Source organism: Kogia breviceps, chromosome 10 (genome assembly GCF_026419965.1).
Source record: "Kogia breviceps isolate mKogBre1 chromosome 10, mKogBre1 haplotype 1, whole genome shotgun sequence".
Taxonomy (NCBI): domain Eukaryota; kingdom Metazoa; phylum Chordata; class Mammalia; order Artiodactyla; family Physeteridae; genus Kogia; species Kogia breviceps.
The window spans coordinates 32,316,188-32,342,604 of record NC_081319.1 but is presented as its reverse complement, the minus strand read 5'-3'; the positions used below and the strand labels follow the sequence as shown (position 1 = coordinate 32,342,604).

Here is a 26,417-nt window from a genome sequence, read left to right as displayed (position 1 = left end):
TGAGTTCTGAATGTTTAAAGTTTTATTTTAAGTCTCTTTGTACATATACACATCTTACATCTTTATAATAATCCTGATTCTGTATATTCAGATATGGTAGCGTGAATTATGATGGGTCTTTAGGGTGTTATAATTGAGTCTGTGGCTATCTCTGCAGAAAAGTTGTAACATTCCATGTAACTTAAAGAATCAATGCAATCTGGTGTGATACTTAGTATCTATATCTATCCCTCAGTTAGGGAGCATATATCATACACTAAAGAAACTAAAAATTAAATTAAGGGATTAAAAGGCCAACATGATTGAGTTTATTTTATAATTATCTGTTTTGAAATAGCTGCAGGCATGTGCTTCTATTTAATCATTTAATAATATAGACCACTTTTGTTACTGAATTTGAATTTGTAAAATGTGTTAATGACTAATAAAACAAATTCAGTATTCAACAACCTTTTAATTTTCCTGACAATCCAAACCAAATATGACATTGTTTGTTCTTGGATTACCATTCGGCTAAGAAAAGCAATTGACTCTAATGTTCTATTTAGGATATTAAATAACTTAGTACATGAGTTTGTCATATATAAGAGGGCTGTTTTAATGGTTTGAAAAATTTCATGTTTGCTTCTGATGTTTTCTGTGGCAGTTTCCATTACCCAGTGTAGTTTTGTATGCTACACACCAGGAAAATAAGAGGCTTTTTGGATTTGTTCTTCGGACATCAGGAGGGAGAAGTGAAAGTAATCTGTCATCAGTCTGCTATATATTTGAATCAAACAATGAGGGTGAAAAGGTACGTGGCTTTTCAAAATGTGTTTCAGCTGTGAAATACGTGTCATAGTCAAAGTTCTTACTAAGATTTCTGGAGAAAAACTCCCAAACTTTGCCTAATCCAACTGAGTTGCTTGACCAAAGCCTCTTGTTTTGAAGAGAGCTGAGCTGATGGGTTGGGCCATCTGACTCCACAAACCTGTATCTTCCTGGCCATTGATAGCTGTTGCAATCTTCTGGCTTCCTTAACTTATCCTGGGAATGCAAAATATTCCCATAATCAGCCATTTTCAAATGTCTTCATCTTAGAGTAACAGCAGCAGCTGCTTGCTTTGTTCTTTGCAACTTTACCATCTCAGTAATGAATTTGAGATAACAAGAAGTGGGGTATGTGAAAGAGGTGAGAGCCAGCAGTGGGAGCTCACAGACTGAAGAAAATACACAAAGGATTGTTTTGGGGGCTGGAACATTCTTAAATCAGCTTTTGTTTGAAGCAATGTATTAAAATGAGTTATAAAACTAGTTACACCAGCCATTTGGATACTTGAAATTATTGCTTTGATGTAAGAACTGCCTGAGTTTTTCTTACTTGTTCCCTGTTTAGATTTGTGATTCTGTTGGACTGGCAAAACAGATAGCTTTGCATGCAGAACTGGTAAGAATCCAAGACACTTAATTATCCAAGAATGTTAACTAAAGTAATATAAGATCTTTCATATTAGCAAGTAAATAAAAGTGATTTTGCTATGCAAGGTTAACAATAGATGCTATTGCTGATACATAGCATTTAGAATTTGGATAAATGGCTAACCTTACAATGTAAATTTTTGGTGTGCTTTCTCATATAAATGCAAATAATAATTTGAAAAGGTTACAAAGGTAATATTAATTGACAAGTTAAAATTTAAAGTTATTTCATATTTAATTCATTAGTTGTATTCATCTGGTCTTCAGGATCGCAGGGCATCAGAAAAACAAAAAGAAATAGAGAGAGTAAAAGAGAAGCAACAGAAAGAACTCAGTAAACAAAAACAAATTGAAAAGGTATGCAGTCCTAATGTCTAGATCTTCTCTGACTAGATATGATGTTTATGAAGAATTTCCTTAATTCAGCACTGTGACTTTCATATTGGAATTTTCAAGTGAAGGTCTGTTTTACTTGCTCAGCCACTTCATACATAGCATAGCAGAAAAGGATGACATCTGTCTTCTTGGCTGCACCGCATGGCTTGTGGGATCTTAGTTCCCCAACCAGGGATTGAACCGGGGCCCTCGTCTGTGAGAGCTCGGAGTCCCAACCACTGGACTGCCAGGGAATTCCTGACATCTGTCTTCTGATACAATGTTTACATTATAGTTATACTGACATGTAGTGTGACTTGCTGTTTAGCAAACATACTACATATTCCAGAAGAGGTTGGAAGGTTGTCTCTGTCAAAGTAGGTCTTTTGAGAGGAGATATATATATGGCTTTCATCAATGGTAGTTGTGTGTGTGTGTGTGTGTGTGTGTGTGTGTGGATACACACACACACACGCACATACATATATATTAGAGGGAAGGGAGGGGATGTGGAGTGATTCATTATGAGCCTTTTCTGTAGTTTATAATGAGAGATAATGATGGCTTGAATGTAAGTTGTTGGCCATAAAAATGGAGAAGAGTGACATGTTGGCTTTTATAGGCTTTCTAGAAAAGTGTCAAAATTTACTTTGGTGTTGCATTGGTTGTGTGTAGTCTTTCTTTTCAGTAAGTTGCCAGAATTATGCATACATATTTATGACAGAAGAGTTGAAGTGGCTCTCAAGTATGTATTTAACTGCTTAGTTTCCTATTTGATTGCAAACAATTAACTTTAAGTTTCTTTTCTGTCTTTTCCACTAGGACTTAGAAGAACAAAGTCGGTTGATAGCTGCTTCCAGTAGACCAAACCAAGCCAGTAGTGAGGGGCAGTTTGTTGTCCTTAGCAGTAGCCAGTCAGAAGAGAGTGATTTGGGAGAAGAAGGAAAGAAGAGAGAGTCAGAAGCATAAACTTATCCTTACTTTTTGGTTGATATTCGCCTCCCACCCCTTTGAATTTGTTGGCAATTTCTGTGGTGAAATGGCACAAGGTAACAACAATGCTGAACTATCAAGGAGACTAAAATTTATATTTGCTTGTTTATTTTAACTTCATTTTTTTAAACTACGACGGACCTTGACAACTTAGGTTTGCATTGAATTTTTTTTCCCTTAGAAATAATATACTGTGCAGTAACTTCAAATTCCACATGTCTAAAAGAAACCTGTTCATATCCCTGAAGTAGATTGCTGAGGAATTACAGTTGCTCAAGCTTGTTCTTCCTTCAAATTGTGAACTTATTACCTTGCACTGTAATTGGCTGTGACCATAAGAAATCATTTATTCTTCAGCTTCAGATATTCATGGATATGCTCCCTCTCTTTCATTAGGAACAATTGCTGGCAGTGAGGAAGCTTTTGACTGAATAGTTTTAAAATCCTTATACAGATAATTCTACAAGTTTGCAAATATTTTAACAATGTTAAATGTGCAATAGAACTTTTACAAAATAATTAGAATAGAGATTTTAGACTTAAGGTTTCAAGTTGTGGCAGGTGGTACTGTTGATTTCAGGGCATTTTCTTGGATTGCTCGCATTTCTCTGATGTACTACACCTGATGCCTGTGGGAAAGAAGCTTAAGTGTCTTCAGTTCAAGATTGCTACAGCCCTTGGCATTTTATTATCACATTCTTAGTTCTCAGGTTGGGACTTGAATTGTTGCTGCAGAGCAGTAATGGTTAAAATAAGATTTTGGAATTTATTAAAAGGGATTTTTTTTTTGTTCAAATACATTTTAGATTAGGATTTAACATGTAAAGATATTGTTACAGGATACATTGTATTTTCTGCATTGTGTGAAATAATTTTTATTGAAAATCAAGTGACATTTAGAAAGAAGTTCTATAGCAATTGTTTCCTGCTTAAAAATTCTCAGAATTTAGTTTAAAAATGTAATCTTTTAAATTTCAGACTGATAGCCCACAGTATTTTCATAATTCCATGTTTTTATAAAATACTGATCATCACTTTATATCCGTGAAGGCAAATAATATATGAGAATAGAATAATTTGCACTAATTATTGTAAATACTTGTCCTCTTTAAATAAGTAGAGTGAAAGGTGTAATTCCATGAAAGACTGAAAAGCAATTGAGTGCTTGTTATAGGAGAGTCAACCCAGGAAGGATTTTAACCTGGTGCCAAGGTTAAAATGACATTTCTCTACTGCCTAATTCTGTGTCAAAACTTGATTTTTTTTTAACTTGGACTTTTAACATTGCTGATAGAAATTATGTTCCTGTGTTTCCCATGTAAAAGTATATATGGCCAAGTTAAATATATTGAGTGAAATATTTTACACAGTCATGCATTTAAAATTTTCAAGAGATTAGCCACTAAGACTAATTTTACAAGGGAAAAGCCTTTTGTTATTTAACATACATTTTTTTCTTTTTAGTTCTGATTTAGAAATGGCATATAGTTCTCACAATATAGGGTGGGTGTTTCATACTGTATATACATTGTTTTCTGTAGGAACGGGATAGATAATTATATATAGGATCATGATTTTTTTTAGCCATGTGCCAAATGGGAATAATGATTACTTAATCATTATTTTGAAGCCTTATGTTACCAAAACATACAGTAAAAAAGTAGAAATTTATGGAATACTTTTTGAAAAAAGTTTATTTTGTCCTTGCTAAAGGGAATGCTTTCACAGTAGTTTGTGTATCATTCCTTTTGTAGAAATTGAAATTTCTTCTGTGGTCAGCATTTGCTTAGTCACGGCAAGTCCTGCTTTTAAGACCTTTTTGAGAATTAGTAAGCCTTTTGTTTCAGTAAGTCTTTTGTTTTACTATAAAGTTGTCACCTCACTTAGTTCAGGTGTAACTTGTCAGCCACTATGCAGGGAAGGTGGTCAGCATTAGGAGGCAGTTTTACTAGGCTGGTGCTTTGCGTGGTAGCGTACTACTGCCCTTGGTGAGCACTCTGGGTCAAAGTATAGGCTAAAGTTAAGGGTACTGGCCGACTTAGGGATGCTGGACCGACTTGTGGTTCCTTTTAAGTCATGTTTTGATAGGAATTTCCACAATAACACACCCATGTCCATAGGTCAGACCAAAGTGCTTTCCAGTGCCAAATAGAAGTTATGTGTGGGTTTAACAGTTTTAGATGATTCAACTTCTGTTCTGTTACTGTAGAACCATATGAATGATTCCATTACTGCAGATATTTAAGGATCAACTTTAATAAATTCTGTGTTTTGTTTAAAGAAGGCTCCCCATGGATTTCTGCATAATGTTAAAGCTGATCTTTGTTACCCTTTGAAATCCCTTCAAGCTTTTGGATGCTTTGGTGGTGATTGAATTAGATTTTGGGATATCTTTCTCAGACTTGAACTTGCACTCAATGGTTTTAGAAATTAACTGATTCCTTAAAAGGAAAGAAATTAAGTCTACCTAACTCTGCTAGGCACTCTTGCAACCTAGGTCAACACTACTTTTGTAACTATGGTAGTGAAGTCAATAGATAGGAAACTGATTATTCCTTCCCCCTTGTAAAATTGGGAAAACTTGCTAACAAGGGGCTAAAACTATTGCCTTGAACATAGTCCCCAGTCTAGTTTTTGCCATGTCTACAATGATTACTTTGTGTTTAATTTCAAAAGAATTCTCAGATTCCACAGTCTAGGGGTGGTAAATTTATGTTACTTTTATGCTTGAGGAAAGGATAGTAGGGTATGCATACCATTCTACATAACATATAATCATATGTGGTAAAGGCATCTGAGTTAATTTTGAGTTCTATATAGGAACTGCAAGTATTTAAGATTTGAATCTTCTTATACCTGGTGACAGACCCTAAGAGCCTGTCTTTTGTAAAACCTCTGCCACCCAAATTAATAAAATGAAAATATTAACATTGGTTTTGATAACAGCCTCCTAGCATTCAAACTGTACTTTAAATGTTCAAACACACTGATTGTAGCAAGCAAGCCTTTGACTTTATTTTTATCAAGTTTGGCTTATTCTTCTTTCATGAGATTTTTTTCTTCCATATTAATTAATAATACATAATAATTTGAAACTGGAACTATATTATACTTTTTAACTAATCTCTTATGGCTGTACTCGTGTAATTAGGTTAATATGAGAACTGGGGATTAAGTTATAACTAATGTGCAAAACCACTTTGTATATTTGGTGATTTTGTAATGTAAGTGAATTGGTTCATTCTTATTTCACTGATACTGTTAATCATGCATATACAATTAAAAATTATTCTTCATTTCCCTTTAGAATTAAATTTGAAAAAGTCAACTTTATGTAATGGTGGTATACATGTGGAGTGAAGAACTTATTTTTTCATTTTATCAAAATAAGTATTCCTGACAAGGCTTCAGGAAATATGCTGTTAGGAGATTTTTAATGTATAATAAAGTCCATGATTTTTTATAGTCTTTTTTGTATGAAATATTTGATATATACTCTGAATTTTACTTCTCCAAGTAATTTCAAATGATGTTTATAAAACAATTGGACTTTTTCTTAATCTGTTATGATACTGTTATTACACATCTAACCCTATTGCAAGTCCATAACAGCTAAAATGGGAAAAAAATGTCACTTATGGGGAAATAATACTAATTCGTATTTAGTGACTTTTTTCCTTTAGAAAAATTAAGAGAATTTTCAATAATTACCCTAGACATGTTACAATGTATACTTGCTATGTTGGGTCCTATTCAAAGAAATTTCTGTAATTTAAAGGGTCAGGTTATTGTATACACCAGCTTAAGTGGCTTGGGCCTGTAGTTTTAATACTAATGCATATTCATCCCCTGTGCTCTTTATGGTTTCCTGTAGCACTTACCAAGTTCTGTTCTTCTACTGGCAGTTTGTTTTAATTTGTTTTGAATTTTATAAAATGTATACACTTATAGAAGGTCCAGGGAGTGGATGAAGTTAACTTCAGAATTATGTAATTTATCTAGGTGCATGTATATCCTAAATATATTTGTGTATCGACATACATATAATCTAGCACTCATTTATAAACAGACACCACAATTTGATTTAAAAAAATAAAAACTATTCATGCCAGCTAATTTTGTAAATTTTTTATGTGGAAACTGTATTATTAGTAATTTTAAGTCTGTGCTTACTGAAATAGTGTGTATAGCCATGAATTCCTACATCAGAAAGAAATCATATAACTTCAGTTTCCTTAAGAAGGACTATATTATGCTAAAAAAAAAGTATGCTAAGACTAAACATATAAACATCAAGCTATAACTGACTGGGCCTGTGGTCATCATCCTGCCTCTCTGTTCTCTCTGTTGATGTGCCATATAATGGTACACAGGTATGGGTGAATGAATGTCTTCTTAGTCTCTTTCCTCCCTTCCACATACAGAAACCTGTACTTAAATGCAGCATAGAATATATAGAAATAAAATTTTAAACCAACACCTATAACTGCTTCTATCAGTGAGCCCCTCCTCTGTGTCTAGTAATGGACTAGGTTCAGTACAGAAATCATAGGCCATCATCCATTTGAAAACACTTTTAGTGATCACATTAACCAATAAATGGCAACCCTTAGCCAGGGTTTTGTAGAAAGAAGGAACGCATGTATCACATTAATGATGAAATCGCAATTGAAGGTTCTCTTTCAATTAACTGAATTACCTCAGTAATGGACTCTGCAAGTAAACAGACACTAAGCTAGCCTTGGGACTTTTGTACAAGAACAGCTAATTTCAGGGTCATGTACTAGGGTCGATACTTTATTCATTGCAGTCACTAAGACGTTTTATATATGTACTTCTCTATAGGAAGGATTACTGTTAAGAATTATCTTGAATTATCAGAGGTAGCATTTATTATTTTGAGCATGTAAAAATGTGGATTTATACATTTAATATAAGATGCATACAGCATTAGAACTGATGTATCTTAGTTAATTGAAATTTTTACTGTTTGGGTTTTATCTTTACATAACTGCCTTTCAGAATGCCAGCCATCTGTTGAGAGGCTATGTTCAGAGTGACTTTTTAAAGAATGTAGACTGCATTGAGATTTTAGTTGCTAGGTAAAGTGAGAGAGAAATGTGAATCAATGTAACAAGTCAAATTTTAAGAAAGGTATCTGCGGAATTATATACCTTTTCATCCAGAATAGTTTGATTACCAGGTTCCCGTGAAAATTCCTTGTTCATAAAGGTCATATTCTTTGTAAAGGACATATGCCTTTAGACGATTGGGTAACGGAAGAAATGACATGAAGATGGGGCAGCGCAAATGTAAACGTCCCATACACTTCCGGATCTTGAGGCGGCACAAATGTTTCAGGGAGCGAGGGTTTGCTAAAATGAAAAACAGGCACATTATCCAAAAGAAAGAATTGCCTCTTTTTTTTTTTTTTTTTTCCCGGTACGCAGGCCTCTCACCGTTGTGGCCTCTCCCGCTGCGGAGCACAGGCTCCGGACGCGCAGGCTCAGCGGCCATGGCTCACGGGACCAGCCGGCTCTGCAGCACGTGGGATCTTCCTGGACCGGGGCACAAACCCATGTCCCCCTGCATCGGCAGGCAGACTCTCAACCACTGCACCACCAGGGCAGCCCAGAATTGCTTCATTTTTTTAGTGATCTCTAGCTAATGTATTTTATACTTAAGCCACCAAGATTTTCATTTGCTGTGACTAAATGGAAAAGTTAATTGGGAAATAGCTTACCACTTCTCATTGCAGATCTCGTAGCTGTGGTTTCAGAGCCATGTCTTGTTAGAGTCCAAAGACTGGCATCAGTTGTGGGTCTGGCCTGTGAGACCTAAAGCTCCTACATCTGTGTGTATTAACCCCCTGTCCTGCCCCTTGGGGTCAGGCTAAAAACTAAAGATCACTACCTGTGGGGAAATTATATGAAAGAAATTCTTCTTAATTTGACTTATGTGCTACTGTGAAAGAATTTGATTTGAAGGGTCATTTAATATCCTCTGTAGCCTTAGATCTTAGCATTTTCTCATCCCTGTTTTTAGTGCCATTTCATAGTTTTTAATTCCTGTGTCTATGGTGTTCCATAGGATCAGAAGAAAAGTATTACCTACCTATATAATAAATAATTACCTAACAGATTTTATCTATTGGGTAATGGTAGTAAGTACAAATTAAGTATAGTTATAAACGGTAACTTTTTTAGATAGGAATAGTATTTTTCTTGGTTTCTTTAGGTCAAGCTTTTAACTGAAGAGAACAATGTTCTACAAAAGAAATAAGAGTTAAGTTAGTATTTTTTAGTAAGAATCATCAAGAAAGAAACATACTCACTCAAGATAAAATGGATTTCTGACCAGAGCCTCTGTTTTTGGAGCACAGCTTTCAACTTTGAACAGATCCTAACTTGATCAACATAATCAAGCATCACTCGAACAACCTTTCCAGAGAGATGTTGCAGCCATGACAAAGTTATTACTTCACAGAACTGAGGAAGAAAATCAGAACTATGAAAGTAAATGGAAAACTTAAGTATCTGTGGTTTAACACAGTAATCAATAGAACACTAAACTCGGAGTCAAGAACCAAGGTTTGAGGTTCCTCATTTATAAACTACGGTGTTGAACAAGAAAATATTTCTTAGCTCTAACATTTGGAAAAATATTTACTACCAAGTCTTCCAAACTTTATAAGATATGAGGGTTTAAAACAGACTGTTACATAATATCTTTTATCCCCTTTGGTTGCCCACGTGGCTGTCTGGAATAAAGATTACCTTTCCAGCTTCACTTGCATCTAGATGTGGCCATCTGACTAAGTTCTAGCCAATGAGATGTCAATGGAAGTGTGAGCAACTTCCAGAATACTGTTAAAAGAAGAGCAAGGTGTGTGCTGCTTCCTCCTGCCTGCCTTCCTGCTGGTTGGAATGTGGATATGAGTTTCTCCTGTGAATCATGGAACTGTCCAATTCGAAGGCTATTTACTCTCGCCTTTATAGGAGAGGGGAGTAAGCCATCTTATTAGAGCCTCTCTTATTTGGGGTTTTCTATCATTCATAACCTATTCCCACTCTGACACTTGAAACGTATGATAGTTTCTGCCTTTAATTTACATGTCCTTACACAAGATGCCCATGTGAAAAGGCAAATAATACTATATGAAAAGTCAGGAAATAATATAAGATGACATATTGCTTAAATACCAAGTCCTACATTAATCATAACCTAAAAGTAATATACAATATTAAAATATTTCCTTTTCAGAATTGACTCAAAGTTCTTTCTCCATTTTACTTATATTTTCAGATTTTAGTAATATGAATTCAAGTATCTACAGTGCATCTATTGTGTGCTAAGTACAGATCTGTAAGCTGAGGAAAGTGGTGAACAAGAGCTTACCTTCATGTATTTGTGGGGGAGATACATAATCAGTAAAATATTAAGAATTTCAGAAACCAATAAGTACTATAAAAGAAATGAAAAGCATTAAAGAGAATGATTAGGAAACAGAACTACCTTAGGTTAAGATGCATAAGGAAGGGCCTCTTTGAGGACGTAACACTTGAAATGAGACCTGAAGGGTGGCAGCTATTTGAAAAATCAGGGGAGGAGCTCAAGTTGGGGAAAATAGAAGTGACCAATTAAGGACGGGGAAAATAGGAGACTGGTGTGATGGCAGCTAAGAGAAAAATGTCTCAAGAAGAAGAGAGTGGTCAACTATATTTATTGTGATCCTTTTCTCATCAAAATGACCAAAGAAAACCATTAATCAAATGTTAGAGCCAAAAACCTAGGGGTACAAGTAGCAGGAACCCAGAAACATTTAAGCTAGATAACTCACTTCTTCAAAGAAAAAGCATAACTGGTATATAAGGCTGCATTTATTTTTCACAGCCTTGTTCAGATGTTGCTTCATTTGTGAAACTCCCTAACTAGAGTTAAATCACTTTCTCCTCTAAACTGTTTCTATACCTTTTACATCTTTCTACTATCATGTTTATTTTATCATATATTTATCATATTAAAATCTTTCCCTCCATGAGCTTCTGGAGGGGATGGAGTTTTATCTTTTGCTGTAGTTCAGGGCCACAGAAAATGACTACATAGGGTGACACAGCCGATACTGTGCACTTACCATAGTATCTTTGATAACTGTAGATGTCCAGCCTTCAAAAGTATAGAAAGGGTGAACTTTGTCTCCATGAGGACAATCAAAGCATCGCTCTGTGTCATACCCATAATTCAACAGCATCCTGAGCATGACTTCATCTTTTAGCGCGTATTGAAGTGCTGATGGGAAATGTAAAGGGTTGACTTTGCAGAAGTAATTAACGTTGGCCCCATGCCGTAGCAGCAGGCTTATCAGCTCATAGTTGCCCATCCTTAGGGCTATCTGGAGGCAGTTAACTGGATCTTGATTAGGCAGAGCTCCAGCACTCAGAAGCAGCTTAACTGAAGAGAGGTCACAATTCGATACAGCAAAATACAAAGCTGACTTCCTGTGGTCATCATAGTGTTTGCGAATTCTCTGATCTAGCATGAAATTTACATCAAATCCAGCCTGGATGAGAAGTTCCAGGCATTTGGGGTGTGCTCCTGCTGCTGCACAGTGAACTGGACTGATGCCACTCCGCTTAATGGCAGCAACATCCGTAACTGGAACCAAAATCTTTAGAGCTCTGAGAAAGAATTTCAAAGTGCATTAAAAAATAGTTTTTGTTAAGATGCTGCATTGACCTGTATATGATTGCTTTATATTAGCACTGGATGGTATTAGTATCAGTTGTTATTTAGACACCCCAACCAAAAAAAAGCATAGTCCTGCATCCAAAAATTCAGATACCACATAAAGTTAAATGAAACTAAGGCATAGATATAAAACTCAGAATTACCCCAGTCAGTGAAACCTGAGGCTCCCCATATTGCCAAACGACCTGAAAATAAAATAGTTTTAGGTCTCTTCAGAGTCTACAGAGGATGTCTGAATTTACCACTTTCTAGCTGGTCAAGAGTTCTCACCTTTAAAAGGGGTGTTGGAGTTGTAGGATCAGAGATGAAGAATATAAAATTCCCAGAAGCTGCCCCCCCCCCCAAAAGAACCCCATAGCTATTACTATTTCTATTATTTGCAATAATGTAGTTGAACTTACAACAAGTGGCCTCTGTCAGCTGCCACATGAATGGGCAGGTGGCCTGAATTCTTAGGGATGTTGGCATCAGCTCCATACTCTAGCAAGAGAGTCACAGAGTCTGGTTTTCCTCCACTAGCTGCTTCAAGTAAGATGGAAGAAGAATCAGAGGCCTGACCAAGAGCATTAGCTCCTAGGAGGAGAAAGAGTGATGTTATGCAAAGAGTCTTTTCCACCATATTGCTTAAGTATTCTTAAAAGTGTACCACCACTACCAAAAAGCAATTATTGAGTAGCTACTTTAGCAAAACACTAAGAATCAAAGACATAAAGTATGTACCTCCTGTCTCAGACAGTTTACAAACTAGTTGGGGAGAGAAAATGGTGTAAGCAGTCTCTAAGTTATAAGTAGGTTGGCTTTCAGAGTAATTTTATAAGTTATTTGTTTCTAACTTAAAAATCCCAGGAGAAGTAATTTTACAGAAGATGGTTTTATTTCCAGACCAGCATACAAAAGCTCGCTTACCTCATAACACACTATAAGATGGTACTAACAATCCTGTCGAACTATGTCACCATGACATCTAATGAAGATCTTATGGTGGAAAAGCGTAATGAAGATCTTATGGTAGAAAAGCGTATTTGTTCTGTTTTAACTTGTTCCTAGGAGACTGTTCTTACTAAGAGACACTAGCTGCTTTTAGTTGAAGATAGGGACTGTTGATAGTTAAAAGGGTATATTGTAGTACCCTGTAAGCTAAGTGCTGTGTGAGTGCTGTGGATAATAAGAGTACAGATACAGGCTGTCTTCTTGAAGATCTCAGTGCTGGGGTTGTGAGCAGGGCTGGGAGGTGAAGGAAGGAGGAAGGAATTTGGGGTCAGTTGTGGAAGGCCTCTTAGTAAAGGCTTTGAAGAAAGAGTAGCATTTGAATGGACAAAAGATGAGGAGGACACTCTGGGCACCTTCACAACTCATATAAAAAAGATATAGTGACTTTAGTGTGGACTCCATAATCTTCAGAATATAAGGACTCTAATATTTATTGCTGTCTTGAATGTGTAAGCAATAAGCCAAAGCCCATTTATGGTGTATGTTGGCTCATCACAGTCATTTGTTCTTCTCTGTTCTTTATTTTGGCAATATAATCCACATACAAATTCTATTTCAATATATTATTCCTAATTCATATGGTGTCATTGTGCTTTTCATGGACTGGCACTCTATTGATGTTTTAACTTGGAGAAAATTGAAAGATCTTTCTTCATGCAAAAGATTATGATGAATCAGGTCTCAGTCTTAAAAGCTCATATAGTTTTAGATGCAAAACTCCAGACTTAAGTGGAGTTGTACAGTGGGAGGAGAGATGAAAGCGACTTCAGTCTTTGGAAAATTATGTCCCCTCCTTACAAGTGCAGAATGGGGTACCCAAATGATGCCATTCATTGAATAATCCATCTTGAAAATGAATTCCTAGAAGACAGATTATCTTCTCTATGTTCTGGAAGGAATCCATAAAATGCTTCCTACAGAAGAATTCTCACTGTAGCGTTTGATGAGGAATAATCCATTTTAGGTGGGTGTTCTCTTAGTGAAAGTTCTGCATAGAACTATGAGAAATCTATTACATGCACCAGGTTTTTTCTTTTACTGAAGAACTTATTCACATTTTTTGCTAATACACATAATATATATGTCCTGATTATCATCGCTCAATTAAATAACCCCTTCCTGCATACTTTTGTCTAACTGAAAAATTTGTAAATAGATTAAAATATTTTGAAAATTTAAAAAATGAATATAATGGCTCCCCCAGAACCCCATTCCTAGAATGCATTAAGAAATGTCTAATAAGCCCCCGTGTAATGAGTACTCACTATGTGCTGGTTTCTTTATGTATGTAATAATTTATAAACTTCACTACAACCCTAGGAAGTAGATGCTAATATCTTCATTTTAAAGATGAAGAAACTGAGTTTCATTGAGATTAAATTACTTCACCAGAGATGCACAACTAGTAAGCAAGGTAGTCGGGGTTCATGTACAGGAGGGCCAGATCCAGGTGCTATTTCTATGATGCCATGTTGCCACTCTAGCAATGCAGGGTAGTAAAGTAATGTGATTTAGAATGAGACAGAGTGGGTTCAAAGCTTGGCTGTTCTATTTAGTAGCTATGTGCAAATGACTGTATAAGGGGCTTACCTAAGGGAAATGCTCCCTCACTGACCTCACTGAGGTCAACTGATACTGGTTTCTTTGAAAGGTTAAGGATTTAAAATCTGTTGCCTCTCCTGTTTCTTTATATTTTAATCAGTGATCTACACAAAAGGTTGCTCTTTTTGTGTAGATGAAGGATCCAGTGTTTACTTTGTTATTCCAGCTAATGACTTTAGACATCTCTGGTATCACTCATTTAAAACATCTTACTTAAAATGTCTTACGGCCATTGATTGGGAACTAGCCTCCCCTATATGATAGGAAAGATTTAGGTAAGTCTAAAAAGCAGAAAGTTGTTCTTAAATGTAGGAGTCCCTGCAGTCTAGAAAATTGGACACCAGGACCGTCTATTGTTAGAGAAAGAAATAAGACTTCTGGATACAAATGGGGAGGAGAATAAAGAAGATAATTATAATATTGAGACTATTAAATCTTGGTAAAGATTTGCTTCTTTGGAAAAAAGCTTTAGATATTACACTGCTTCTTGTAACAGTGTCATCAATGAGGGTCTCCTCAAAGACAGTTCTCTGAGCCAGGATCTCTGCCAGTTAAATCGGGATCTAAGATGGCCACAGCTATAGCACAGGTGGCAGGGGAGGGCGTGTTTGAAGGGAAGTTCTACATCTAGTACCATCCCTGACCCTCACTTTCCTCAAGGGTAAAATGAGGATAATGCCTACCTCACAGGGTTTGTAGAAGATTATTTGAGGTAAAATAAGTAGCTTAATACCTGGTGCTTAGGAAGTACTCAATACATATAAATTGCCTTCCCCTTCTCTCAGAGTTTTGTTTATTGCTAGAGGGGAGAACTGGGACCCAAAGAGAAGAAATCAGGAAGAATTTCCTAACAACTTAATTCATCTGGTAACAGGTTGGACTGCCTCATAACTTAGCTTAAGCAGAGACACCGTGAAGGGGATGTTGTGGAGTATTTCATTCTATGAATCTAGAAAAGAACAACACCACACAAAAAATTAAACAAAAAACAACCATCCTCTTAACGTGGTCTGGGTACATTAAGTAAAAGAGTAACCTGCATCCTAGTAATTTTAGGGAAACTGCTTCACAGCAAATAAGAAATATTCAATCCCTATTTTAGGTTCTTTCAGTAGCTAATATTAACACACACTTCAATAAAATATTAAATTAGGCTTAAATAAAATGTTAACTTCTATTACACTGAAGCTCTCCATAAAGAGGAGAATGCTTAGGTCATGTTATCCTTTAGTAGTGTGCTGACTGTATAGGAAAAATCTTGCCTTTCTGCAGTAATAGTTCCATGATTTTAGTGTGTCCACTTTGGGCAGCAAGGGCAAGAGGAGTGAATCCGTAGGAGCTCTTTGGGTCAGGGTGTGCCCCAGAAACCAGCAGGAGCTTCACTATGTCCCGTCTGCCCAGTCTGGCTGCTTCGTGGAGAGCTGTCCTCTCGTTGGAACACTGCAGATTGACATCTGCTCCATGGCTGATCAGCAAGGCGGCCATATTGTAGGTGTCCTGTAGAACAGCTGGGAGATAAGAAGTGAGGGAGGCATCATGTTCAACCGGAAATTAAGGCCAGAGTATCGGATCAGCTAGTTTCCCTCAGGCTTCTTAAGGAGTTCTTCCTACCTATCTCCCATGTACCAGCATTTGGTGTTTAGGAAATGGATTGTAAAATGAGGCATATATCAAATAATATTAATAGTGTTTTACATCAATAGGCTATTTGCTTTTCTGTAAACCATGACCAATTATTCATTGTCTGTTGGCTGCTTATGTGACTGAAAAACAAAGTTTTCATTTATCATCTTTATGTTCTCAAGAAAATGGGAACTTAAGTACCTAGTACAGTCCTAGAAATGTTTGTAGCTGCTTTACATGAAGAAAAACAAGAACAGCAATAATTAGGAAATTATTTTTAACCTCACATTTTGTTAACCAATATTCTCTAATGGGCATTTCTGCATTTATGCTGTTAATTTGCATTGGATGATAATCTTTAGTCCTTCAAGATTCTAGAGCACCTTAATTTATCCATCTCCCTATCCATTTGCTAATTGTTGGCACCAGCTGTGTTTGGGGAATCTTGCTAGGTGTTAGGCACCGAATCAGTATGAATTCTGCTCGCAACCATTTATAATGTGCCATATAAAGGGCTATAATTGCACTAAGACTAGAAATATAGAGTGCCAAGAGTGTTGGGTTGTTCTTAATTCATTGAGCTGGCACTTTGTGTGCTCTTTCATTCTGGAAAGATGAAACATGTCCTTTGTTTTAGGAAATAATTTTCTTGACTTGTCTCATTGATGGTATATTGCCTCTATTTTGTCTGTTCTCTTTCTACCATTCCTATTACTCACATGTTGCTCCTCTTCAGTTATCGTCCTAATTCTCTTAGTTATTCTTCTTTCTGATTGTTCATTTCTTATCTTCTTCTTCTGGAAGCTTTCCTAACTTTATCTCCTCACATTTGAGTTGTTTTAAATTTCTGCCATCATATTTTTTAATTTTCAAGAGTGTTTTTTGTTTTGTTCTTCATATTTTTTTTAGTAGTGTCCTGCTATTTCATTAATTTTCATTGATCTCTCTGAGGAAATTAATGATAATTTCCCCCTACATTTTATTTTTCCCTAAATAATCTGTTTCCTCCAAGTTGTTTATCTTTGTTTGTTGAAGACTTTCCTCAGATAGTCCTTGGATGTCTGCTCATGATTAAGAGTTGGGGACTAAAAATCTGCCTGGAAATTCTAAACATTGACTGTGGTCTTAACTGTAGGTTAATATGCCTGGGCTATTTGTTGGGGAACCTCCAGTTTTAGTATTTTTAGTTCTTTCTCTTTGAGCTGATCAGATTCTCCAAAGAAGCCTCCTCTTGGAGGGTGAAGTTCTAGCTGCCGGCTTTCTAGAATTTGGTGAAGAACTGGGAGATCTGAGCCTACGTGCTTAATTCCTCCAGTGTTTTCAATCCAGTACTCTTGCCCTTGCCAAATAACCCCCAGTCCAGAGAGCCTTTGCTCACACTATTCAGAGAAAAAACTTCCAAAATCCTGCTGGGTGGGGGAAGAGTCTGACCCAGCAGGGTGGATTGAGAGAAGTGATCTAGATACCTGACTACTTGTTTCTTAATAGTTTTCAACCAATTTTTCTATTTTAGCTGCCCATCCTTCATCCCTGCTCCATGAGGTAACTACAGCCAACAGTTTCCAGGCCTTTTGATATAACTGTGCTGGTTTTTGGCCTTCCCCACTCCAATTTAAAATTTGGCTTTCTTGACACTTACTACTCATCCATCTGCTCTTCTGATTTTTAAAAATCATGTTATTGTTGTCTCCTCTCCCATTCTTCCCATTCTTTGTATCTTAACCCTTTAAAACATTGGATGAACTGTAATCCTCCTGAAGACTCAGGAGGCAGCAAAATTAGTCATTCATATTTAATCTGCCATCTTTACCCAACCATTGGCTGCTTCTTCCTACTCTGCTCCTCTCCTATATTTCTTATACCAGAATTAACTTGTTCAACTGAGGTACCATGTAAAATGATCGGCTCATAACTGGGCAGAGACTTTGCCTCAGGCCACCTCACAGGCCAGCCTATATAAAGCTTCTTGAGGGTCAGGTACCCATGTGTGGTTATTTGGCACCAGAGTGACAGTGCTGCAACTATGCACAAGAAACTGCCTTTGAAACCTGTGGGCCTGGAGGACACTCAGAGCCACAGACTGTTCTCCAGAGCTAACATGTTAATTTACCTGTAAGAAGAGGAGAATTGCCTTCGACATTCTTGGCATTTGGATTGCAGCCATTGAGAAGAAGAAAACGGACATTTTCTAAGAGGCAATTGTTGACAGCCAAAAAAAGTGGTGTTTCACCATTGTGGGTGGTTTGCTCCCACACACTGGGTTTTGAAGCTGAAATAAATCCATTAGACCACACAGATTAAGATACAGAAATAAATTTTAAATTTATTTCTCAGAAGCATCAATAAGAGTTATAAAGGGAGTTTACCTTTCAGGGTTATTTCCAAAATGTTCTTATTTAATTGCACTGCAGCCTTATGGAGAGGAAGCCAGCCCATCTCATCTGCTTCATCAAAAGCAGAATGGTACTTGGTCAACCCTGACAATACATCTTCCTTACCTATTAACAAGTCAAATGAGAACATATTCACATTTGGCACATATACAAGGCAGCCCATACTGCTTCTGAATTCCATCATCAAGGTCAGTGCATGAGACAACAGTATTCTAGCACTACCTTTAATGAAAGACAAATTTAAATGGCATAGGACAAACAAGCAGTAAGGCCTTTCATCTAGCATTCCATACCACCTGGACCTGTGAATACCCGTCATCTTGTTACATACAGAAAACAGCTCTTTCCACCGAGGAGCCCAGGAGCTGTTTGCTAAGTTTTGCTGAAGTAGTTTCCCCCAGGAAAGGCCCCATCAGACTCTTGACAATTAGCTGTTGACCCCATAGTGTTCAGCACTTGGAGATCCTGCTTCTAGGCTTCCTGAACTTAGAGGGGAAACGCTACCAGTTGTCACCATCACATCTTACCACAAGTTGAAGGGGATAGAATAGGAAGAGTACTTAACTGTCTCTATTGTTTCAACTATCCTCTTACAGTCTGCAATCAAAAAGCTGCAGAGAAAAAACATATGAATGTAATTCCAAAACTGAGGAAAAAACTAAGGCATTTGATAAAACAAAAGGAAAGGGTAAAGGCAACAGTAGTTAACCAGGAATGAACTCATATGAGGCAATGACTGAGGCATAATAGAAATACTTCGAAACGCAAGAGGGAGGAGATATGGGGATATATATATATGTATAGCTGATTCACTTTATGATAAAGCAGAAACTAACACACCATTGTAAAGCAATTATACTCCAATAAAGATGTTTCAAAAAATAAATAAATGAAAGATATATGTATATCTTTCGTAGCATGGCCCTTAATGTGTTCCAGGGAAACTCCCCCTCCCATGTGTCTTCCCTCGTCAGCTTCTTCAGGGCAAGAACTGTGAGAGCCTGGATCACTGTTAGCCTTCAATCAGTGTCTGCTGAACTGAATCAAACATGCCTAGGACTGAAATGTCACATTGTCACATGGTAAAATTTAAATGGCCACTCTATAATGTCAATGATTCCAGCAAAAATTATTATTTAAAAACATAGTAAATAATCATGGTGTAAGTTTTAAAAAATATTCATGATCAGAATCTGTATTCATGATCAGAATCTGTATTCAAAAAACATAATTAGCAGTTTTTTAAAGTAATATTTTTATTAAAATATTTAAAGTTTTAAAGCTGAACTTATAAATCTTATATTATTTTTAAATCTAGTAAATAAGGATTGTCACCTTCCCTTTTTATTTGATTATTCAATGAACCCAGCTTGAAAAAAATAAATCCCCTTAGACAATCTGTCCTACTTAAAATTTAGTCAATCTCCCTATCTTAAAGTCAACTGATTAGCAACCTTAATTCCATCTGCAGCCTTAATTCTCCATTGCCATGTAAGGTTACATATCCACAGGTTCTGGGGATTATGACTTGGACATCTTTTGGTTAGGGGGGGCTTTATTGCTCCTGTCTCAAGTATATTCTGTTTTCCTAACTCCTTCAAGTGCCTGATCAAATCAGCAAGCCTTGCTAAGTGTCATACAATTCTTGCAAGTCTAATGACTGAAATTTATAACTGTAGTCAATTTTAATTTCTTTGAAACATTTCAGTACTCTTAATCAAAATCTCTTATGCGTTTCAACCTAAAATCATGACTTCAAAGTTAATCACAAGGTTTAATCACAAGGTTAATACAACAGTTAACCCAATGAAAAATCCAATTTCTTTACAAAACTTTTAACTATTTAAAGATTATTTAAAGATTATTCCTAAATTTAACATAAAAGTGTAAGAATAGTGTAGTAAAGAACACAGACTCTGAAGCCAGGCTGCCTGGCTCTTTACTTACTAGCTCTGTGACCTTGGGTAAGTCATTTAATTTCTCTATGCTATGCCTCAGTCGCCTCATCTCTAAATGAGGAAAATAATAGTACCTACCACATAGAGAGGTAATGAGAATTAGAATTTAAATGAGTTAGTACATATTTATGAAATGCTCAGAATAGTGTGGCACACACTGACCACTCCATGAGTATGTTACTTAAAAAAAAATACTGTAGGTTTGATATACTCCAACATCTCTGTATTTAATTACAAAATCTCTTGGGGTTAAAACACATTTATCCCGTTTTACCTCCATCAGTCAAATAGAGGTTACCATCCCAAGCAAATGGGTTTAATACCCCTGAAAAATAATTGTAACTACTCAGGGGCTTGAAGTTGCTGATCACCCAGAGAGCATTTGACTAGCTGTGCTTGGCTGCAGACAGCCCATATCCAGGGCAATTCTCTTACTCCACTGAGGGATCCATGGGGTCCCTTTCTAGTGTTGTCATACCAGAACTCTGAGTTCACACCCTTCAGAAGGGGTTAGTCTCTTCTGGGTTTAAGTTTATATAATTACTCCTTTTGATTAGAGTAGATTAAAGACTTTACCCTACTGAGGTTTCTGTGTCTTGGTTGGATTTATGCATTTCCTTAGCTCCCCAAAGACAAGATGCATTAGTGTTCTCTTGTCTTACATATCCTCATGTATTTCTTCCTTCTGATTTCTCATCTGCCTCTCCTCACCCATATTTGCTAGTAACCTCCTCCAACTATTTTTTCTTGTTTTAAATTAATTTTTATTGGAGTATGGTTGCTTTACAATGTTATGTTAGCCTCCAGTGTGTTACAAAATGAATCAGCCATATACATACAGATATCCCCTCCCTTTTGGACTTCCCTCCCATTTAGGTTACCACAGTGCATTAGGTAGAGTTCCCTGTGCTATAAAGTATGTTCCTATCAGTTGTCTATTTTATACATAGTATCAATAATATCAATGTGTCAATCCCAGTCTCCCAATTCCTCCCTCCCCACCCCTTTCCCCTTTGGTATCCATACATTTGTTCTCTATGTCTATGTCTGTATTTCTGCTTTGCACATAAGGTCATTGATACCATTTTTCTAGATTCCATATACATGCGTTAATATACGATACTTGCTTTTCTCTTTCTGACTTACTTCACTCTGTGTGACAGTCTCTAGGTCCATCCATGTCTCTACAAATGACCCAATTTCGTTCCTTTTTATGGCTGAGTAATATTCCACTGTATATATGTGCCACATCTTCTTTATCCACTCCTCTGCTGATGGACACTTAGGTTGCTTCCATGTCCTGGCTATTATTTTTTTTACTGCCTGATTAAATTCTGAATTATTTCCAAATTTCTACTGTCTGGTCACACATCAAGTCTCATAGATATTCAGCTCCTTGGATTCTGACCCTCTCTTCTGTTTTTGTCACAACACTAGCATCGTGCTTATGACAAGGCTCAACTGTTGAATACTTATACTACATTGCCAGGGAGATACCATTACCTCTCATCTTCAGGTGACTGCTGTGTAGTTTCCGGCTTGTGAATATCCTGTAAACTCTGCTGAATGATGAGCTGGGTGTCAAACTCATCGTCTATGTCTTCATCACTGGTGTAATTATCCATGTGAAATGCAGACAGATTTACTTTAAAGTCAAAATGAATTAAAAATATTTTTCCAGTTGTAAAAGATTATCAACTGATTAAAATTATAAATGAAATTCAGAAAACTAAAAAATTAATAGGATTGATAAATGAAAAAGTGAAAAATTTAGAACACAAAATATTCATTTAAAAATTTTTTGAAAACCCCAAACAGTTTTCTGAACTACCACAGATTCAACATAAATTAGAAGTTTTCCATGAGCAGCCACCTACTTAAAGCTTATTCAGGAAACACAACCTTTCATATAAAACTTAGGTCAGTGCCATTGTAACTATGAAAATGTTCATATCAATCTATTTTAAACTTGGCTTATGAGTTTTTCTCATTAATTATAGCTCTCACTCCAAAGAATATCTTTCCTACACGCAGGGAGTATTATGCTGAAAATAATATTTTATTTAGTTAGTAAATACTAAAAATAAACATGTTACAGGAATAAATGTATTCTCATAACATATAACAGGAATAGTGGGAAAAACCCCCCGATATATTTTGCTAGGCAACATCTCAATGGTTTTAAAAGAACATTTCAGTTTTAGCATAGAATAGGTTTGATCACATACCAAAGACTTTTTACCTTTTATTATATCCTTTAGGACAGCACTGAAGTTTTCACTGTTAAGGATTAGCACATCAGAATTTTCATTTATATTTAGGATCTCCACTCCCATGTAGTGACCATTCCATTAATAGCTTTACTATAAATACTTGATCATAAGACAGTCTGGCACATTCTCTGTTTTTTTTTTTTTTTGTTGTTTTTTCTCCCTGTTTTTTATATGTGGTTTAGCTCTGTTAGAAAACATGATCTCTTTTTTTCACTGCTGTATTCATTAAATTTAAAAGATTAAACATTCTATTCCTGGAATAAACTGCTTTTGCAGGGGGTTGGCCATGTGAAGTGAATTCATTCTCTTAGGGCTCATGCACATAGACACTACAAACCAGAATCAATTTTCTACTTAAGAGAGGCCAAACATTTTGCACTGACTGAATTATCAAAAGTGACTGTCCCAATGGTCCTGATTCACTGGGATGCTGCACCTACATTTTCTTTGGATTACAAGGCTGCGGCGTAAAATGTCCAGGGAATCCTAAGGAAGGAATAAAAGATAATAAAATAAGATAATAAAAACAATAAAATTTTGACTATAATTTTGTTTTGTTGAAATGTTTAAAAATTGTTAATATACACTAATACGATAAGGGCATACTAAATAATAAGAATAATAACTACTAAAAATAACAAAGAGCCCCCTTGGCATTTCCAATTAAATATGAAGCACATGCCAAGAAGCATGATACCACCTCAAGTATGTAGGATTTCCTTCCAGTCATCTAACTGCCTTTGCATGTCAATTCACTGCTTTGCGTTTCCTTTCCTTGTCACAGGGGTACTGTGAGAAATGGAACTAACGTTTTAAAAGTATGAAGGAAGGGGTTTCATTCTGAAATTGTTTCAACATTTTCCTTATTTACAATTTATTTATTTATGTATTTGAAATGTTTGTGTATAATCACTTCACATAGGTGAGTGGAAATTATTACTGAAGCTGATGAAATGACTTAACACTTGTGAAACAGATAATTTCTGATATTAATTAAATTTTATCCAGTCTTCCCAAATCTGTTTTTCACATATATATCAAACTAAAAAGAAGAACTAAATAAAAGCTTCAAAGATTTTCCACATTTCATGTTTTTCTTCCACAGATGTATGTGATCTTGAGAGTCCATGTGGAAGGCTGTACTCCAATTGAGACTGGTACATCAGGGAGGCGAACAATGCAAAGACCACTCACAAAGATCATTTAAAAGAATTACACCAAGATACTTGGGTTTTATAATATATAAATTTTCAAGTAAGTGAAGGCAATATTTTTTTAACTTCTTTCAGATGTTTTCTTAATTTGTCCAATTTAGTCATCCAACTGACAAAGCAGAGCAACCCCACGTTTGATCCAGTGTTGAGTGGGTTGGTCTGTTTTCAACAACATTGCAATGACAAAGTTAGTAGAATGTCCTGTGGTGGAAAGAGTTCCTTTACGTTCACTTGTCTTGTAAAGAGGACAGACATAGGCATTCGACTTCACAATCTGAGACTTTTTAGCTTGAAGAAAAAGGAAATATATTCATTTGATAAAAGGAAAACAGCCACTGGTACTAAAAGAACAACTATTTATCTTGTAATAAAATGACCAGTACTAAATCTAAGATCATGTTTATGATATTGAACATTTTAAAGTTATTGTTGCTGTGTTTTTACAGTTGGCATATAACTATGGTTGTGAAACAAGGTAAATGATTTCATATGGTGCATGATTCTAGGTCTGGAGGACAGGAATTGATTTTAAAGACCTGATCACTTAGCAGGTATGAAAATACTCAAGAGGACTTGGGAGAGAAGGAGAGATTAGGGAAGAAGGAATAAAATACAGCATAGGTAACGGAGGAGATGCAGAAAGAGAAACACAGCTGCTTAAAGCTCTACTACAAGAAATCCATAAATTAGAAGCTGAAGTTACTATTTGTTTTCAGCAGGTTATTACTAAGAAAAATATACCAACTCTTACCTACTCACAAAAAGAATCTATACACAATCCTTGAAAAGCCAGATATGAGATATTAGGAATCTTTCTAAACTGAGGCCACATTTGTCATAGTTATAAATGAACTGCTTTAATAATAAAAAATGCTTAATGGGTTGAGTGGTGATTGGGTAATTTATAAATTGTTCATTTATAGTTATTTGAGAATTAAAAAATAGAGAAGAAATAAAAAACAAAAGAATGAGCTTCAATTGTTCAGATTTGGTGGGGAAATGATGATTGCAGAAGGAGGGAAGGAACAAGTAGGTTTCCCAAGGGGGCAAAATTGGCCTCCACCCTGTGTGGTTTGCAACATCTGTACCTTGGGGCACCTGGCTGGCTCCTAGGCCTAGGAGTTTCTTATAGCCAGAAAACTCTAGTCACTAGCTGGAGACTGTGTCAAGCCTATTTGTGTCTCTGGGAGGTATGCAAAGGCACTTCAGAATCAAAATATTGATGGGAAGCTCTAGACTGAAAAAGCAGAAGTGTAGGGGAGGGGCAAAGGAAACGTTATATCCCATGGGATAAGAGGAAAAAGAGGCAGAATAATATTCCTCAAATAATATAACTGCAACCCAGAAAGGGAGAACAGTATATTTCCATTGTAAACATTAAGTCACTATTTACTATAATTGAACAAAATCCTAATAGGTCTGAACAGAGACTTATTTGGAGAAGCAGTTATAATATCTATCATTATCCTTCCTAAAACTCTACAAAGTTCTGTTAGAAATATATTTACTTGGTTTTATCCATATCACGGGCATCAGGTCAAACAGAAGTTTGGGGTATTGTTCGGCAAGCAATCCGCTGTGAAGAGAAAATGACAGATGTTTATTAGAAATAAAATAAAATTTGCATCTTAGAAATTGCTACTTAGCTATTGGCTTTTAATACAAGAGAGGACCAAAGATATGCAGGAAAAGAAATGTAAAAACAAAACCAAGGAAGAGGCAATGAAGAATCAAGAGAAACAGAAGAAAAATATGGAAAGGCAATGTGTCAAACAGTGGACAAATATCAATTTCTGTTTTAAAAGTACTGTCCATGAGGCGGACACTATGCTGTCACATTTAACCTTCCCAATAGTCTTGTTCCCATTCCTAATCCTATTTCACAGATGAAGAGTGGAAGCTCAGAGAGATTGAGTACTTTTCTCACAGTAACACAGCTCTTAAATGCCAGCATGAGGATTCAAACATAGATCTATCTATCTAGAAAATGTGGTTTATTTTCCCTATGCTGCATTGTTTGTTTGTTTGCTTGCTTGTTTGCTTTCAAGAGGAGGGAAGAAAGGGATGAAAAGATGAATACATATATAAGGAAACGTAAGAGAAATGTCAGCAGAATGATGAAAATGAAAAGAGAAATAATCAGATGAACTATGTGCAGCTAGGTCTCCTCATATCCCTGTCTTAGAACCATCTCTGTAGAACCACCTTCACGCTCCTTCTTAAGTGACTTTCCCTGCCTCGGGCTTTAACCCTCCCTTGAGAGCAAAGTGTAACCCTGACTCTGGAAATAGGAGATTATGCTTAGTAATGGGCTTCAAGGGAAATAATCTTTCCCTTTCTCATATGTCTGTGTGTGTGTGTGTGTGTGTGTGTGTGTGTGTGTGTGTGTATGCACATATGCACTGTTTAGTTTCTTAAGCTGGAAATTCAGTATTTATTTAAAATATGTATTTATTATGTCATCAAAATGCAAGAAAGGGCTTCCCTGGTGGCGCATTGGTTGAGAATCTGCCTGCTAATGCAGGGGACACGGGTTCGAGCCCTGGTCTGGGAGGATCCCACATGCCGCGGAGCAACTAGGCCTGTGAGCCACAACTACTGAGCCTGCACGTCTGGAGCCTGTGCTCTGCAACAAGAGAGGCCGCGGTAGTGAGAGGCCCGCGCACAGTGATGAAGAGTGGCCCCCACTTGCCACAACTAGAGAAAGCCCTCGCACAGAAACGAAGACCCATCACAGCAAAAATAAATAAATTAATTAATAAACTCCTATCCCCAAAATCTTCTTTAAAA

At 36.3% G+C, this 26,417-nt stretch overlaps 3 protein-coding genes across 9 annotated transcripts in view; 1 reads left to right on the top strand and 2 right to left on the bottom strand.

The window, feature by feature from the left end:
* Nucleotides 1–6,937, top strand: part of APPL1 (adaptor protein, phosphotyrosine interacting with PH domain and leucine zipper 1) — a 34,439-nt gene extending 27,502 nt beyond the window's left edge. Inside the window, exons 19-22 of one of the 2 annotated variants that reach the window (XM_059078037.2) lie at nucleotides 647–793; nucleotides 1,376–1,426; nucleotides 1,726–1,815; nucleotides 2,656–6,937. In XM_059078037.2, coding sequence (XP_058934020.1) covers nucleotides 647–793; nucleotides 1,376–1,426; nucleotides 1,726–1,815; nucleotides 2,656–2,802 — 435 coding nt within the window. In that variant the 3' untranslated portion in view covers nucleotides 2,803–6,937. The remainder of the gene's footprint in view (nucleotides 1–646; nucleotides 794–1,375; nucleotides 1,427–1,725; nucleotides 1,816–2,655) is intronic. The other variant, XM_059078038.2, reaches the window with a different exon arrangement.
* ASB14 (ankyrin repeat and SOCS box containing 14) lies at nucleotides 1–22,480 on the bottom strand. 6 transcript variants are annotated; one of them, XM_059078039.2, is made up of 11 exons: nucleotides 22,383–22,456; nucleotides 21,644–21,785; nucleotides 18,749–18,793; nucleotides 18,156–18,289; nucleotides 17,900–18,058; nucleotides 15,429–15,674; nucleotides 11,976–12,147; nucleotides 10,961–11,504; nucleotides 9,161–9,314; nucleotides 8,001–8,201; nucleotides 1–2,733 (listed from the first exon to the last, which is right to left on the bottom strand). In XM_059078039.2, exons 2-10 carry the CDS (start codon nucleotides 21,763–21,765, stop codon nucleotides 8,023–8,025), a joined length of 1,755 nt encoding a protein of 584 aa, XP_058934022.2. In that variant the 5' UTR covers nucleotides 21,766–21,785; nucleotides 22,383–22,456; the 3' UTR covers nucleotides 1–2,733; nucleotides 8,001–8,022. The 6 variants fall into 6 exon arrangements, with proteins under 6 accessions (XP_058934022.2, XP_058934024.1, XP_058934025.1 ...); XM_059078041.2 differs by having other exon boundaries at nucleotides 22,369–22,449; XM_059078042.2 differs by lacking the exon at nucleotides 18,749–18,793 and having other exon boundaries at nucleotides 18,156–18,287; nucleotides 22,383–22,480.
* Nucleotides 22,481–23,679: 1,199 nt separating this feature from the next.
* The window catches only part of DNAH12 (dynein axonemal heavy chain 12), a 218,637-nt gene continuing 215,899 nt past the window's right edge, over nucleotides 23,680–26,417 (bottom strand). The window contains exons 74-75 of the mRNA XM_067043844.1: nucleotides 25,136–25,203; nucleotides 23,680–23,915 (exon numbers count right to left, since the gene is read on the bottom strand). Of these exons, the coding sequence (XP_066899945.1) occupies nucleotides 23,725–23,915; nucleotides 25,136–25,203 (259 nt within the window). The 3' untranslated portion in view covers nucleotides 23,680–23,724. The remainder of the gene's footprint in view (nucleotides 23,916–25,135; nucleotides 25,204–26,417) is intronic.